This window comes from Vicia villosa, linkage group LG2 (genome assembly GCF_029867415.1).
Source record: "Vicia villosa cultivar HV-30 ecotype Madison, WI linkage group LG2, Vvil1.0, whole genome shotgun sequence".
Lineage (NCBI taxonomy): Eukaryota > Viridiplantae > Streptophyta > Magnoliopsida > Fabales > Fabaceae > Vicia > Vicia villosa.
The window spans coordinates 224,196,780-224,211,703 of NC_081181.1; the positions used below are offsets into that span (position 1 = coordinate 224,196,780).

The following is a 14,924-nucleotide window of genomic DNA, read 5'->3' on the forward strand; positions in this document are numbered from 1 at the left end:
AAGGATTAACCACATAAAAAGGGATCTAATAGCAAGAATATTATTCTTAGACTTGTAGAAATTAAAACAATTTATGTGGAGGCGATTTAAATTTATTTATCACTTGTAATTTGTGTTGGCACAAATTATACTACACTTTTATTATTCTCATATTTTGCTAGATAGTCCGCATAAACATTTCTATTTACGAGGATGACACATTTAAACTCGCAATAAGATAAGTAAGATTATCACATAGATGATTTAAATTTTTGGTTGATTAAATATTTATTTGTATTTTCCATATGTTGGTTTTACGTATCAATAAAAAACTACCATAAATAGAAGTGTATTATTATTTGGAAATTATAGCAATATCCAATTAATTTTTCCAAGTTCTTCTTATATATCAAGTTGTATTAATAGAAGAAAATGAAATAAAGTATTTTGTGGCTACCAAAATTTGATATATTTTGTGGTCCTTAACTACTTTAAAGGTGTCAATTCACAAGAGAAATTATTCAAAGACACTCCAAATCAACAATGACCTTATTCACTCACTCAAATCCATAATGTGACAAACAATTACCTCATAAATGGGAAACTAATGTTTCCATACCCCAATGCAACTACAAAACTTTACATTGACCCTACCATCATAATGACACATAAAAGTGGTAGCTCAAAACTTCAACCTCGTTCTTCTCATGATCTTCTCTCAAAATTTCCATGACTTCCACTATAGCTAGCCACAACCTTTTCATCCTTCTTTTCTTCATAAACAACAAGGTAGCATGTCTACATAGTTTATGTTTCTAACAGGTATGCAATCAATACTATGTAACATTTCTATATGATTTTTCTAGTTTTCCTATCATGTTTTGATTTATAGTTGTATATGTTTTTGTTTCAATGAATAAAACAATAGTATAATATGTTAGTATTGTCATAGAAGAACGAATCGTTCTGGAGGTCCCGAGTTTGAATCCTGACTTGCACAATTGTCGGTCAGACTTAACTTCAGGGTTTACTCTAAGAACTATAGTGATCTTTCAGAAATTATTGTTTTTTTTATGTTTATGAATTAGTTGAATTAAAATCCAATGTTTAAATGCAGTTATGAAATGATGGGCTTAATCAAAAATGGAACTTTGTTTTTGTATATTATGATGCTAATTCTGTTAAGAACCTGTCAAGCCAAAGATCAACATATTCATCAGATACAGCCTGGATTTAGTGCTTCTCGTTCGGATTGGAACGATCATAACGGTTTCTTTTTACTATCGAACAACTCGGCTTTTGCTTTTGGATTCTTCACAACCCTTGATGTTTCTCTTTTTGTTTTAGTAGTGATTCATTTGAGTAGCTTCAAAGTTGTTTGGACAGCAAATAGAGGCTTGCTTGTTAGAAATTCTGATAAATTCGTGTTTGAGCATAGCGGAAATGCTTATTTGGAAAGTGGAAATGGTTTTGTTTGGGCAACAAACACAACAGGACAGAACGTTAAGGATATGGAGTTGTTGGATTCAGGAAATTTGGTTTTGTTTGGCGAAAATCGGAAAGTTGTTTGGCAAAGTTTTAGTCATCCTACTGATACACTTTTGCCTGGCCAATCCTTTGTTGAAGGAATGAGTCTTAAGAGTTTTCGGAATCGAATGAACTTGTTTCATTTTCTTAGTTATGTAGAAGGTGATTTGGTTCTGTATGCAGGATTCGAAACTTCGCAATTGTATTGGTCCTTAATGGGAGAAATTAGTAAAACTCAAAGTTCGAAAAACGTTACGAGTAGTAACAAGGTTCACTATGCTTCTTTGGTTTCTAACTCATGGAACTTTTATGATAAAAATGGAGTTTTGGTTTGGAAGATTGTGTTTTCTGATCATTCTGATCCTAAGTCATTCTACGCTGCGATTTTGGATCCAAACGGCGCGATTTCTTTCTATGATCTTAACAAAGGGAAGTCTACTAATCCTGAGACATTGAGAGTGCCACAAGACCCTTGTGGAATTCCTGAGCCTTGTGATCCTTACTATGTTTGCTTCTTTGAGAATTGGTGTGAATGTCCTACGCTTCTTCGGTCGCGTTTCAATTGCAAACCTCCTAACGTCTCAGCGTGTTCTCGTGGAAGTTCGACAGAACTTTTATATGTTGGCGAAGATCTTGATTACTTTGCACTTAAATATGATGCACCTGTTTTGAAAAAATCGACTTTGGTTTCGTGCAAAGAGGCTTGTGTAAGAAACTGTTCCTGCCTTGTGCTTTTCTATGAAAATAGTACAGGTAGTTGCTTTCATTTCGAGCAAACCGGGAGCTTCCAACGGTTTAAAGGAAGCAGCGGCGGTTATGTTTCGTATATGAAGGTTTCGACTGATAGCGGTGGCAATGACGGCGACGATCATGGAAGAAAGACCATGCTGCTGGTTTTTGTTATAGGGATTCTCACAGTTTTCGCTATTTTGGGTCTTATAGCTGGATTCTGGTGTTACTATTTTAAGAAGAAGAATTTTGATGAGTATCCTCGAGATGATACTTTGGAGGAAGATGAATTCTTTGATAGTCTCTCTAATATGCCGGCGCGTTTTACCTATCGTACACTTGCTAGAGCAACTAAGGACTTCTCCACGAAAATCGGTGAAGGAGGGTTCGGCTCGGTGTATCTAGGTGTACTTGAAGATGGTAAAACACAGTTGGCAGTGAAAAAATTGGAAGGTGTAGGACAAGGAGCAAAAGAGTTCAAAGCAGAAGTATCGATAATCGGAAGTATTCACCATGTTCATCTTGTGAAGCTTAAAGGGTTCTGCGCCGAAGGTCCTCATCGAATGCTTGTTTATGAATACATGGCAAGAGGCTCATTGGATAAATGGATCTTCAAAAACAGCGAAAACACTATGTTGTTAACTTGGCAAACAAGGTACAATATCGCAATAGGAACTGCAAAAGGATTGGCCTATCTTCATGAAGAGTGTGAAGTTAGGATCATTCATTGCGATATCAAACCACAAAATGTTCTTCTCGACGATAATTTCATGGCTAAGGTTTCTGATTTCGGGTTGGCGAAACTAATGAGCAGAGAACAAAGCCATGTTTTCACAACACTAAGAGGAACAAGAGGGTATTTAGCACCCGAATGGATAACTAACTACGCGATTTCAGAGAAGAGCGACGTGTTTAGCTACGGAATGCTTTTGCTTGAGATTGTTGGTGGAAGGAAAAACTATGATCAATGGGAAGGAGAAGAGAAAGCACATTTTCCTTCTTATGTATCAAGAATGATGGAAGAGGGTAAAATAAGAGAAGTTATCGACAAAAAGATAGATATCGATGAGGAAGATGAAAGCGTTGTGATAGCTCTTAAAGTTGCTCTTTGGTGTATACAAGATGACATGAATTTGAGACCTCCAATGAGTAAAGTTGCTCAAATGCTTGAAGGTTTGTGCATTGTAAATGATCCACCATCTTTGTTACACTCAAGTAGTTATTCAAGTTTCTTGAAAATGAGTAGTGGAGAAGGTAGTTCATCTGGACAAGCTAGTTTTTATAGTAATGTTCCTTTGTCTTGTGTTCAGTTATCAGGACCAAGATGAGATAGATAACTAGATGTAGATCAATGTTGTGGATGCATATTCTTTTTGCTTGGTTTTATAATCAATATGAAATTCATTTGAGTCATTGAAAATATTGTATAGTTTGAGTATCGTTTCTATCTCTCCCTCTTGTTTTTTTTTTCTTTTATAAGTTATCCATAGTTGAAAATGCACATAAAACCCCAGAGAAATGATATAGTTACACCACTTTTCACATTTATACCGTATTTTTATATGGTAAAATCTACTTCTTTTAATAATTTATTATTTTTATATTAATTGAAATTTGTGTCACGTATAATGAAGCATAGAAAATACGGTGTAAAGCTACGGTATACATATCATAGCATTCTTCAAAACCCAAATTCGCATAATTTGAAATCAAAATTTCAATGACAAAATTTTCCAGACATGATGTCCACTCTATAAAGGCCTAACAAGAAACATTTTGGATAATAAAAGACTCAAATGTTCCGTGAAACAATGGAGATCGACCATCAAAGCAAGAAGAGATATGAGAATATTTGTCCTCTAAGATAGAGGTATGTCAATAGAAGATTCTAGAGACCGAAACACTAGAATCCTACTGAAAAGTCTAACGAAGGTCCTAAATTCTGTTGCAACTATTTTAATACAAAATACCTTTCACTTTCGAGAGTTGCTTGTGTCAAAGTGTTTGTAGATATTTGAACACCACGCCGCTAACACAAAATTACATACCGGAGTTTTTCATCGGCCTCACCTCATTTATAAACCTCATTTTTCTTTCTCAAGGTCACAAAATATTATTTCTCTTATCAAAATCACATATTGAATTGTAGAACTAGAAAGAGACTTAATGAGTATTCATTGATTTCTACCAAAATTTCAAACTCTCATAAGATGCAACAGTAGAATCCTCCCTAGATTACAATAACACATTCTCTCATTTATTGCATAACATGAGCTATTTACAACCTCTCGCACCGACACTTCTGAAAAAATGCGTATGCGTGTTTGTATCTGTGTCGATGTCGGACATTTACACTGATACTTGTGATTATATTTAATTTATCCATTTTTTCAAATTATTATCGGTATCTCCGTATCAGTGTCGTGTGTCGAGTTCGAGGTATCCGTGAATCCTAGTTTACAACTACAAATAGGCTAGATTTTAGAGGCTGCAGTTATCTCGGGTGAACATGTATGGTTCTTATGTTGGCATTCATTATCTTCATCTCCATCATCTTCAGCATCCCATAGAAATTTTGCATATGAAGCCAAGACATAGCTGATGTCATAATAAGAATAATAATATTAACCTACACATTCATTTGTCAGGACACAACACAACACAGATATTTTTGACACCAATTTAGAAACAATGAATTTTTTAATAAATATATCTTACCAATCATTTGGATCACTTTTAACAGCTTGATCAAAATATGCTTCAGCTCTATCAGCATTCTTCTCTGTGTACCATATTATATTTGCATATAGTGACAAAGCATCAGCATAACCAGGGTTAGCCAAAATTGCTCTTTCAACATACTCCTCTGCTTTACCATAATCTCCACAAACCTATTTCATGTCACAACCATATTCTTTTATCAAAATTCACTATACTATACCCTAATATTCATTTATTTATTTAATGTAAATTAATATTTAATTTGATCTGATAGATTATTCGTAAGTGATAAGTCAGCACATTAGTAACGGTTGGTTCGAGATCAGATAGTCTAGAATCTTGATCTCGATCCAGTTGCTACTGATGTGTTGACCGTGTGACTATGAGGATTAATAATATGATTAAGCTTAAGTAGATAAGCCAAAATTAATTACCTCTTTCAAAAACTTAGCATAATTTCCAAGTAAAAGGTAATTATTTGGATTTGCCTCAATCATGTTTTGATAATAAGCATGAGTTTCATCTCTACCATAATTATTCTCCCACCCATTTCCATTTCCACCACCACAAATCCTTCCACCATCATCACACCCCATTCCTCCACCACCCATTACTAAAGTTTGCAACTTTACTACTTTCTTACCACCCTCTTCATGTTCCAAAACTTGTTTATCTAAACTATAGCTTGAAAAAAGTACTTCTTGTTCCACTATATTCTTCTTATGAGGATTCTTAACAAGGCTAGTAGGTGGTGCAAATTTCTTCTTCTTAGTTTTTGAAAGGGTTGCAAGTGTTTTAGGATGGTGGTGATTGAGTTCTTGTTCATGAGAATGAAGGGAAGAAGTGTGAATTGGTGCACTATAGGTTCTTAGTAACATGTTTTAGTATTTGAAGTATAGAGAGAGAGTGAAAAAGAGAGTGATATAGAGAAGTGGAGGAAGGTGTATATGTATTGAGACAAATAAGGTAGAGGTGAGTTATATTTATTCATGATGAAGCGGTGAATATATGGCGGCATTATTGGTACACCAAATTACAAAAGTTTAAGAATGTGACATATGGTTTCTCAAAAATTAATGATTATGACATGTGAGGAAGTAATCAATGGGAAAAATATTTGGTGGACACTCGTGAATATACTTTTAGAGAGATTAGAGAGGGGTATGTATGATAATATGATTGATATATACATAACTTCATAACTTCATCTTGTACAATTTTTGTTTGTGTTTTGTCAACTTCTCTCATGTTGATTGGTTGGTTTAGCAATTAATCACTTTTGTTAAACCCAATATTATTTGGTGCCTCAAATAATTCTAATAAATTTTTAATTAGGGTCAAGTTTATATTGAATATAATTTAAATGAACAAATCATTAGTCAAAACTTATAATTTTCAAATCATATAGATAAGTTAATTTTTTCATAATAATATTTTTTTTTTTATTATTATCAAAACTATATAATAATTCTATGTTGGAGGCAACTCGGGTGTCAACGAGTGAGCACTTTAAACTTGAAACACACTTTGTGAGAGACAGATCACTTGTCCATCTAAAATTTTAAGATGGTAGTAGGTTTTTATTTTAGAAAGAATCTCTCCTTTGTCTCTTATTTATTCTTCATCAAAGGAAATAGGGGATTTTTAGTCAATTATTTTTTTAAAATTATCAATTTGCACAATTTTTTTAATTTAAATCAATGTCTTTCATATAGATTAAAATTTTTTTTATATTTTATTTTGTGAATATATTATTTATTTCAGTGTTGTCTTCTTCATCGTCTCGTCTATCAATTACATATTCAATCAATAATTTAATTTTGAATATTGTAGATTCAAAGTATTGACCATTGATATTTTAGTCACTTTCATTTTACTATTTGTTGATATTTTATTATTTTATATTATTTACTTGTAAATATGTTTGCAAAATCATTATTTTTTTTAGTAATATTAAACTTGTATTTTCTTTCTAATGAGTACTCTTTAGAATGAATGAATATAGACAAATTTTGAAACAGATATTTACTCCACTTATACTAGGTACTGTCATTTTTGTGGGCATGATAAGCCTCTTACCCATTGAATCTTCCCTTATAGACAGACACGTTTGAGATTAATGTATGGGTTAAGGGACCCATGACTTGCCTATGTTTCTGTACTTTATTAGCTGCAAATTGAACGGTTGAAAATTTGTTTTGCATGTGCATCACTTTCCAATAGAGGCTAACCATTTGTCAACACCTGTTTGGGTGAACAAGTCGCATGTTTTGTTTTTATAAGGCGTTGCCTTATAGTAATTGGTCATCTTGCAACACAATGTTACTCACTATACTTATTTAACTTCACTACTATTTTATGGATATTTTGTCACTGCTCACTCGATGGGTGTGAAAATCATACATATAAATAATATTACATGGTTGTCAAAAGAAATATAAATAAATAAATAATGCTACTTGAATTTTAATTATGTTAAGAATTTATTTTATAAACTTAATTAATAAGTTTATATTATAATAATTTATTTTAAATTATAATTGAACTACAATATAAATTAATTATAAATAAAAATTAGAAAAAATATATGTTTATAACTAAAATTTAATTTTAAAATTTTACATTTCTCTAAAAAAATATCACTTATCTAAAGAAATATTTAAGACAATTTCATTCTAACAAGTTAATAGATCACAGCATAGTTCTACACAAGTTATTACAATACCTTCAAAACTCTCAATAATATAGATCCGCTGGGCTGAGACGATCTTAATCTCTATAAAAAGGTAAACATAATTTCAACCTATGTTGTAATCCATATTGACTTAGAACTAAAATTACCATTAGCTTGAAAAGTGGCTGATTATATCTAATTGGTTTATACAACTTAGCAGATACATCAATATTATGGTGAGATAGTAATAGTATATAAAAACAAAACAAATTTTAAGGTTTTGTTTATTAAAAAGTAATAGATAATTGATAAAATCATTTATTTGAAAGGTACTATTTATAATTGTTAATTTATATTTAAGTTAAATATATTTCTAATCTCTTAAGTATTTCAACATTTATTAAAAAGAAACTAACAAGTAAGGTGAAAGTAACCTGAAATGCTATGTGACAATTTTAATCAAATTAAAAAAAAGTTGTGAAAATGACACGATTTCAAAGATCTTTTAAAACTTAAAATGAAAAATAACATTTTTAAAAATAAAAAATAATATTTAATTAGAATATTAACAGTACAAATCATGAGTTTTATTTATTGAAAATTTGAATGTAAGGACTGTCAAAAAAAAATTTATGTTTTAGGAAAATAATTAAAATGAAAAAAATTAATTTTAAGTAACTAAGAGAGATAATCAAAATCTTTAAGATTTTGATTAAAAAAGAATGATTTATTATTTTATTTTTTAAATAATATTTTTAATATTAAAAGTGATAAGTTGTGATTATTATATTCTATTTTATTCTATAGTAAGTACAATTCATGTTCTAATTTATATATTTAATTTTATAGAAAATAAATATTTTTGTTTAATAAAAAATTTATAAAAATAAAATATTAAGTTTTATTTGAAAACTTTATAGTTAGAGTAAAATTTATAAAACTAAAACGTACCAAAAAAATAAATTATGAAACTAATAATGATCATATAACTTAGAAAAGTTTTAAACATAAATTTTTAGTGTCAATATAGTTGAAATGCTTAGTTACTCCTTGATGTCAAAATGCTCTTAATTAAATTATAAAGTTATTTTAAACATAAATAGATTATATTTTTAATAATTATGATATATATAATTATTTTTATAACTTCACAAGAAATGAAATAGGATTGATATATTAAATTATAATTTTTATCTCCCTATTTAAATTAATTTACAAAATTAATCCCTCTATTTTATTTTTGAACATTTTTTATCCTCCTTTTCTATTTTTGGTTAATAAGTGTGATGAAGTTTTTTTTTTAATGACGTGGTCAAATGTGATGACATAGAATAATATGATTGTATTAAATAGTGACATATTATTAATAATTAACAATTTTTAAAAATATTTAAAATTAATAAAAAAAATCCATATAATAAATGGATGATTTTTTTGGAAGCAAATAACTTTATTGATCCAAAAACAAATGAGGTACAAAGCGATCCAAAGGATCCAGCTACAAGGATGACAAATGCCTAAGGAAAAAGCCTACATAACCATAAGAGTAGCTATATGAGGTTTTAAAGCCTTACAAACTCAATCTCTATAAACAATTTTATCTATGATCTCATGTACAATTTGATTGTAATCACTTGTGTTTCCAAAGACAACTCTATTTCTATGGTACCGAATGCCATAAACAACTCCAGCAATGGACAATTTGAAGAGTTTAGCCCTCCAACCTTTGTCCTTTCCCATGTTCATGATCCAAACTATTTCATCGTCCCATTTCTTGGGGATGGGTTTAATCTGTAACCAATGAAGAACAGCTATCCAATTTTTTTAAAATTCTTCACACTCAAAAAACACATGGTTATCCGTTTCTTCCATACCACAAAAGCTACAATCATTTGTGTTGATGAAACCAAGATGACACAGCCTACTCTTGGTAGCTAATCTTCTATGACATAACAGCCAAAGAATCAAAACAGCACACAGTCTCGCTAGATTTTGAAAACAGAACTTGCTACATTGAATGTTAGGGCTAGTATTGAAGGCTTGATACAATTCACCACAGCAAAACTTACCCTTCTGACACATATCAGCCCATTGTGTTTGATAATTCTGTACTAACTCTCTAACACTCAGAATTTCTTTCATGATCCATGTGCTAGTAGTTTTGGTACTGACCTCAAAAATGCTCTGGTTCTTCAGATAGTAAGAATGCACCCATTTAACCCATAAATTATCCGACTTATTACAAATATTCCAAAGCAGTTTCAGCATTGTGCATTTGTTCCATAAGTTTAGATTAATCACACCCAGGCTACCCTGTTTCAGAGGTTGACAGACAGTTTTCCAAGCAACTAAACTTTTGTGACTGACTTGGTCTTTACCTGTCCAGAGGAAGGATCTAAAAATAGCATCAATTTTGCAAATAACTGCTTTTGGTAGAGGAAAACACATCATCCAATAATTGGCAAGGGCAAAGGAAATGCTCTTGATTAACTGCAACCTTCCAGCATAAGTCAGAAGCTTAGAAGTTCAGATATGAGTCCTATGAACAATATTATCAATCAGGGCCATATAGTGATGAATAGAGAGCTTCTTACAAGTGATAGGGACCCCTAGATACTTGAAAGGCAGAGATCCTTCTTGAAACCCATAGAGACTAAGCAAAGTGTCCTTCATCTCCTGAGAAACAGCTCCAAAATACATTTTACTTTTACTCTTATTAATCTTCATACCTGTGGAATTCATAAAATTGTAAAAGGCTGCCAATAATAATTCTACAGACGTAGAATCACCTCTAGCCAACAGAAGAACGTCATCTGCAAACATCAAATTTGTGAGCTGCAGTCTTTCACATTTTGCATGATGGTTGAAATTAGGATCTAACTCCATCTGGTGAAGACATCTCTGCAGGTACTCCATAAGAATTGCAAACAGGTATGGGGAGATGGGATCCCCTTGCCTAATTCCTCTCTTTTCAATAAGAAGCTTTGACTGGGCTCCATTTATGTTGACTCTGTAGGAAACATTGGTTAGACTCTGCATTATCCAATTGAGACTTAGGAGGAATACCAAGTTCTTGCATCATGATCTCCAAAGCCTGCCAATTGATCATATTGTATGCTCTTTGTAAGTCAACCTGAAACATACATCTAGGAGGTCCCTGTTTACAGTTATAACCTTTTAGAAGCTCGTATGCCAAGAGAATGTGACTGTGAATTTGTTGGCCATGTATGAAGGCTGCTTGATTAATACTGACAATGCTCCGAATTACTTGGCTGAATCTAGCTGTCAAAATCCTTGAAAGGATTTTGTAAAAAGTAGAACATAAAAATATAGGCCTGAAATCCCTGATATATTTGGCAGTGGTACTTTTGGGAATAAGAGAAACCAAAGAACAATTGAAAGCTTTGTAAATTTTACCTTTATCAAAGTATTCATGAATGGCAGCAATAACATCAACTTTGATAGTGTTCCAGCTAACTTTAAATTTTTTTGCAGTATAGCCATCTAAGCCTGGAGCAGAGTTGTCATCAATACCCTTTAGAGCACTGTAAATATCATCCTCAGTAACTTTCCCTTCCAGGAGAATTTTCTGATCTCTATTCAGTTGGGATCCCCTTCTTAAAGCTCCAATATCAACACAGTCAAGAGACTGCTCCCTATAGCCCATGAGTTTTCCATAAAAATCAAGGACTTCTCTCTCAATATCATCTTGATGAGTAATAACTTGACCATTATCAGCTTCCCGCATAGTAAGGGCTTTGGTGGATTGCTTCAATCTGACTGATGCATGGAAGTATGAGTTATTACCATCACCATCCCTAAGCCATTTAATTTTAGACCTTTGTTTCATAATGCTTTCATCAATCTCATGCCACTTGATTAGATCTTCATTGTATCTCTTCACAGTGGCAATCTTCTCAAAATTCCATTTATCAATACTAAGATTCTTTTGAGCTTTGGTAAGGTTTTCCCTAGCTTGAATAATTTTCTGTTTGACTGATATTAGAGGTTTATTCATCTTGTAAAGCTCTTTTTGAAGTCTCTTCTGTTTATGCCAAAGAACAAAGCTAGGCCCTCCCTCAATTGTCTCACTCCAATTAGCTTGCACAACTTGGTGATAGCTCTCAGATTCAGTCAAACAGTTAAGGAATCTAAATCTCTTTTGCCTATTTAAAGGAATATCAGGATGGTGCAGTAAGAGTAAAGAATGGTCAGAAACATTGGGAGGTAAACCTTTGAGAGATTATTCTATATGAGCCTGGTACCAATCAGTGTTACCCAAGATCTTATCAATTATAGAGTAAATAGTACCTATGTTGTGTTTATTGGACCAAGTGTAGTAATCACCATTGTTGGTCATTTCTGCCAGGTCATTATTCCTCATCATATCTTCAAGATCTTTGAACTCAGCCTCTATAACAATTTTGCCACCAATCTTGTCCTGAGAGCAAAGAACATTATTAAAATCTCCAGCCAGACACCATGGGCCTTGGATGTTAAGATTATCTAACTCTTTCCATAAAACCTTTATTTGATCTAACCTATTCAATCCATAAATCGCAGTAAGCCAGAACATAAAGTCTCTTTGGTTATTATAGACTGCCATGTGTATCATTTGACTACTCAAAGTAACAACTTGAAGATCAATGTGATTAGGATCCCAATGAACCCAAATCCTGCCATTGGGGTGATAGCTGTAATTATCAATGAATTTCCCTCCAAGATGCAGCTTATTTCTAATAGTATCAGCTTGGCCTTGTTTGACCCTAGTTTCAATCAGAATATTGATGTGTGCCTTAAGCTCTATGAGACGGGAGCTAATCTCCCTGAGCTTAGCAGATTTATTGAGCCCCCTAACATTCCAAGCAACTAGCATTGACCAGAATCTTTCAGCATTTGCAAATCATTCAAAACTTGCAAAGCATCAAATCCATTCACACAAGACAAATTAGCATAATTGCTCTCAGTCATAGGCTTCTTACCTCTATCTCTACCACTTTTATTCACTTCAGTCCAATTCGGTTCCTCATTTGAAGCAGAGTTATCCTTTATCACAACAGGTTCAATCACACTTGTGGCTAAGGCTTCAATAATAATATCTTCAACCACTTCTGGTGTAGCTTTAGCAGACTCTTCATTCTTTGTTTTTGGTTTCCATTGCTTGGTTTTAGGCTTAGGTTGATCACAGTTATGTCCAGGTTTATGAAATCTATTGTAATATAAAGGCTTCCACTCATATTCAATAGGCTGCTCCATCTTATTCCCATATCTATCTCAAATGGTGATTTCTGTAGGGAGCTCCTTGGTAATGTCCATTTCCACCAGAATACGCGCATAGGAAACTCTCAGTTTGTTGGTTGTACATTCATCTGTCACTAAAGGATTCCCCAGTGCACTGCCAATCTTACTCAAGTTCATTTCACCCTAGAGGTATAGAGGCAGTTGTGGAAATTTAATTCAAATAGGAAGGGTACGTAAGAAGTCATCTTTCAGCTTGAAATCAGGGCTCCATTCCCTAATTAGGACTGGCATATTCCTAATAGTATAAGGTCCCTTCATTAATACATCATCCCTATCACTGAATGACTTGAATCTGATAATAAAATAACCCTCTTTATTGTAATACATGTCTGGCAATTGGATAAAATTCCACGTCTTGATCATGAAATTCTTCTGTGCATTCATACTAAGGTCTCCACCTATGACATACAAAATCAATGATGAAGCCCAGAAATTGAGTTTCGATTCTATATCTTCCACTCCAATTTCCACTTCAATAGCACCATTGACAATCTTGGGAGCAACACATTTCATGGATCTACCCTTTGCAGGGTTGCGGTTATCATTTAGAACATCCACCCATAGCTTTCTGCCTTCATTGTTCTGTGGGATTTCCTCCGATTTAGGGTTTGCAGAAAGGTTGGGGGTTTTCTCAACAACCAAAGTATGATGGGTTGAACTCGAGCTTAGTTGGTGATTCATAGTGTCACTAGTTAACTGCTTGCTAATAGGTGTTGATTTCAATGCAGAGTCCGACGGCGGAGGAACCAGTTTTTTCGGCCTCCCTCGTCCCATTCTCTATTGTTCCATAATAATAATAAATGGATGATTAAAATAGATAAATAAATAAAATCTTTAAAAATAAATAAATTTGGTAAAAAAAATTAATAAAATAAAATGTGTAACACAACTCAAATAAAAGCAAGATTCACATTTGAAAAATATGTATCTTTATTGGAATCAAATATGGAAAATTCTACATAAACTTTAAAATTTGTAATTTATGCAATAAAACATAAGAGAATAATTCTAAATATACTATTTTCTTATTTATGTCACACTACAATATACTCCCTCCGTTTCTTTTTAAGTGTCATTTTAGCAAAAAGCTCTTCAACCAAGATAGTGGATTGTTAGAGTTACTTTTCCTATCATACCCTTATTTATTTTTCTCTTTCCAAATAAATTCATTCATACATTCTCTTTTTCCAATAAAAAATTAAAAAATGTGAGGTGGAGTTATTGAAAAAATAAGGGTATAATTGACAAATTACAACATTAAATTATAAAACGACACTTAAATAGGAAAAAAAATTCTTCTAAAACGACACTTAAAAAGGAACGGAGAGAGTACAAAATAGTCTAATCTATTTTAACTCTTTCTTTTACGATGTTTAATGATCTTGGACTGCATCTCTGTCTTTACACAAACTTAATGCAATTAAAATGGATAATTTTTTATTAAAAAAAAACAATTTATAAATCAAATAAAAAACTAACCAATCTTTATTTCGTTCTATTGTTATCATGGTTGTTGAATGATTCTTCTTCATTCTTGTTCAAACCATGACTTGATTTTAATTAAACACATAAATAAAAAGCAAATTTCTAAAAACCCATATAAATTATTTTTAAACCCAGATCTGTGTTATATGCCATCATTTTTTTATTATATTTTTTATTATGAGTTTTCATATTAAGATTTAAGTTTTTTTAAACCTAAATCTAAGTTTTTCTTAAATCCAAATATATGTGGTTTGTTCTTTGTTCTTTGTTCTTCATTTTGCATTTTCATTGCATGTTTCAGAAATAATTTGAAAGAGGCTTTTGGTAGGTTTGGCATGTTTCAGACAAAAAAGAATTAGAAGAGGGTGGTTTTTAATCTGGTGTGTTTATGTGAGAATGAATGAGAATTGAAAAAATAGAGGAGATGAATGGTTGGAAGACAAAATAAATCTGACAAAATTTAGAAATTATGTTTTTTATAATTAATTTAATTAAAATTATTCTATTA

General features: G+C 32.1%; 3 protein-coding genes across 4 annotated transcripts; 1 reads left to right on the plus strand and 2 right to left on the minus strand.

Annotated features, from left to right (window-relative positions):
• The first annotated feature begins 496 nt into the window (after positions 1-496).
• LOC131654036 (G-type lectin S-receptor-like serine/threonine-protein kinase SD2-5) lies at positions 497-3,675 on the plus strand. Its single transcript, XM_058924435.1, has 2 exons — positions 497-801; positions 1,097-3,675. The coding sequence occupies exon 2, from the start codon at positions 1,104-1,106 to the stop codon at positions 3,561-3,563; it is 2,460 nt and encodes an 819-aa protein (XP_058780418.1). The 5' UTR covers positions 497-801; positions 1,097-1,103; the 3' UTR covers positions 3,564-3,675.
• A 386-nt stretch (positions 3,676-4,061) lies between these two features.
• On the minus strand, positions 4,062-5,920 carry LOC131654037 (uncharacterized). 2 transcript variants are annotated; one of them, XM_058924436.1, is made up of 3 exons: positions 5,391-5,920; positions 4,954-5,126; positions 4,062-4,833 (listed from the first exon to the last, which is right to left on the minus strand). In XM_058924436.1, exons 1-3 carry the CDS (start codon positions 5,832-5,834, stop codon positions 4,710-4,712), a joined length of 741 nt encoding a protein of 246 aa, XP_058780419.1. In that variant the 5' UTR covers positions 5,835-5,920; the 3' UTR covers positions 4,062-4,709. The 2 variants fall into 2 exon arrangements, with proteins under 2 accessions (XP_058780419.1, XP_058780420.1); XM_058924437.1 differs by having other exon boundaries at positions 4,727-4,864.
• A 3,288-nt stretch (positions 5,921-9,208) lies between these two features.
• LOC131651461 (uncharacterized) lies at positions 9,209-12,886 on the minus strand. The gene is made up of 8 exons (XM_058921122.1): positions 12,613-12,886; positions 12,156-12,499; positions 11,896-12,071; positions 10,764-11,796; positions 10,420-10,663; positions 10,225-10,359; positions 9,803-10,008; positions 9,209-9,421 (listed from the first exon to the last, which is right to left on the minus strand). Exons 1-8 carry the CDS (start codon positions 12,884-12,886, stop codon positions 9,209-9,211), a joined length of 2,625 nt encoding a protein of 874 aa, XP_058777105.1.
• Between the last annotated feature and the right edge of the window lie 2,038 nt (positions 12,887-14,924).

Coding starts and splice junctions, on each gene's coding strand:
- LOC131654037 (XM_058924436.1), bottom strand. CDS start 5,834: ATGTTACTAAGAACCTATAGTGCACCAATTCACACTTCTTCCCTTCAT. Junction 5,127..5,390: donor ATGCTAAGTTTTTGAAAGAG/GTAATTAATTTT, acceptor GACATGAAATAG/GTTTGTGGAGATTATGGTAA. Junction 4,834..4,953: donor AAAAGTGATCCAAATGATTG/GTAAGATATATT, acceptor TTATGACATCAG/CTATGTCTTGGCTTCATATG.
- LOC131654036 (XM_058924435.1), top strand. CDS start 1,104: ATGATGGGCTTAATCAAAAATGGAACTTTGTTTTTGTATATTATGATG.
- LOC131651461 (XM_058921122.1), bottom strand. CDS start 12,886: ATGGAGCAGCCTATTGAATATGAGTGGAAGCCTTTATATTACAATAGA. Junction 12,500..12,612: donor TAAAAGTGGTAGAGATAGAG/GTAAGAAGCCTA, acceptor GGTCAATGCTAG/TTGCTTGGAATGTTAGGGGG. Junction 10,664..10,763: donor CTCCTAGATGTATGTTTCAG/GTTGACTTACAA, acceptor TGGATAATGCAG/AGTCTAACCAATGTTTCCTA.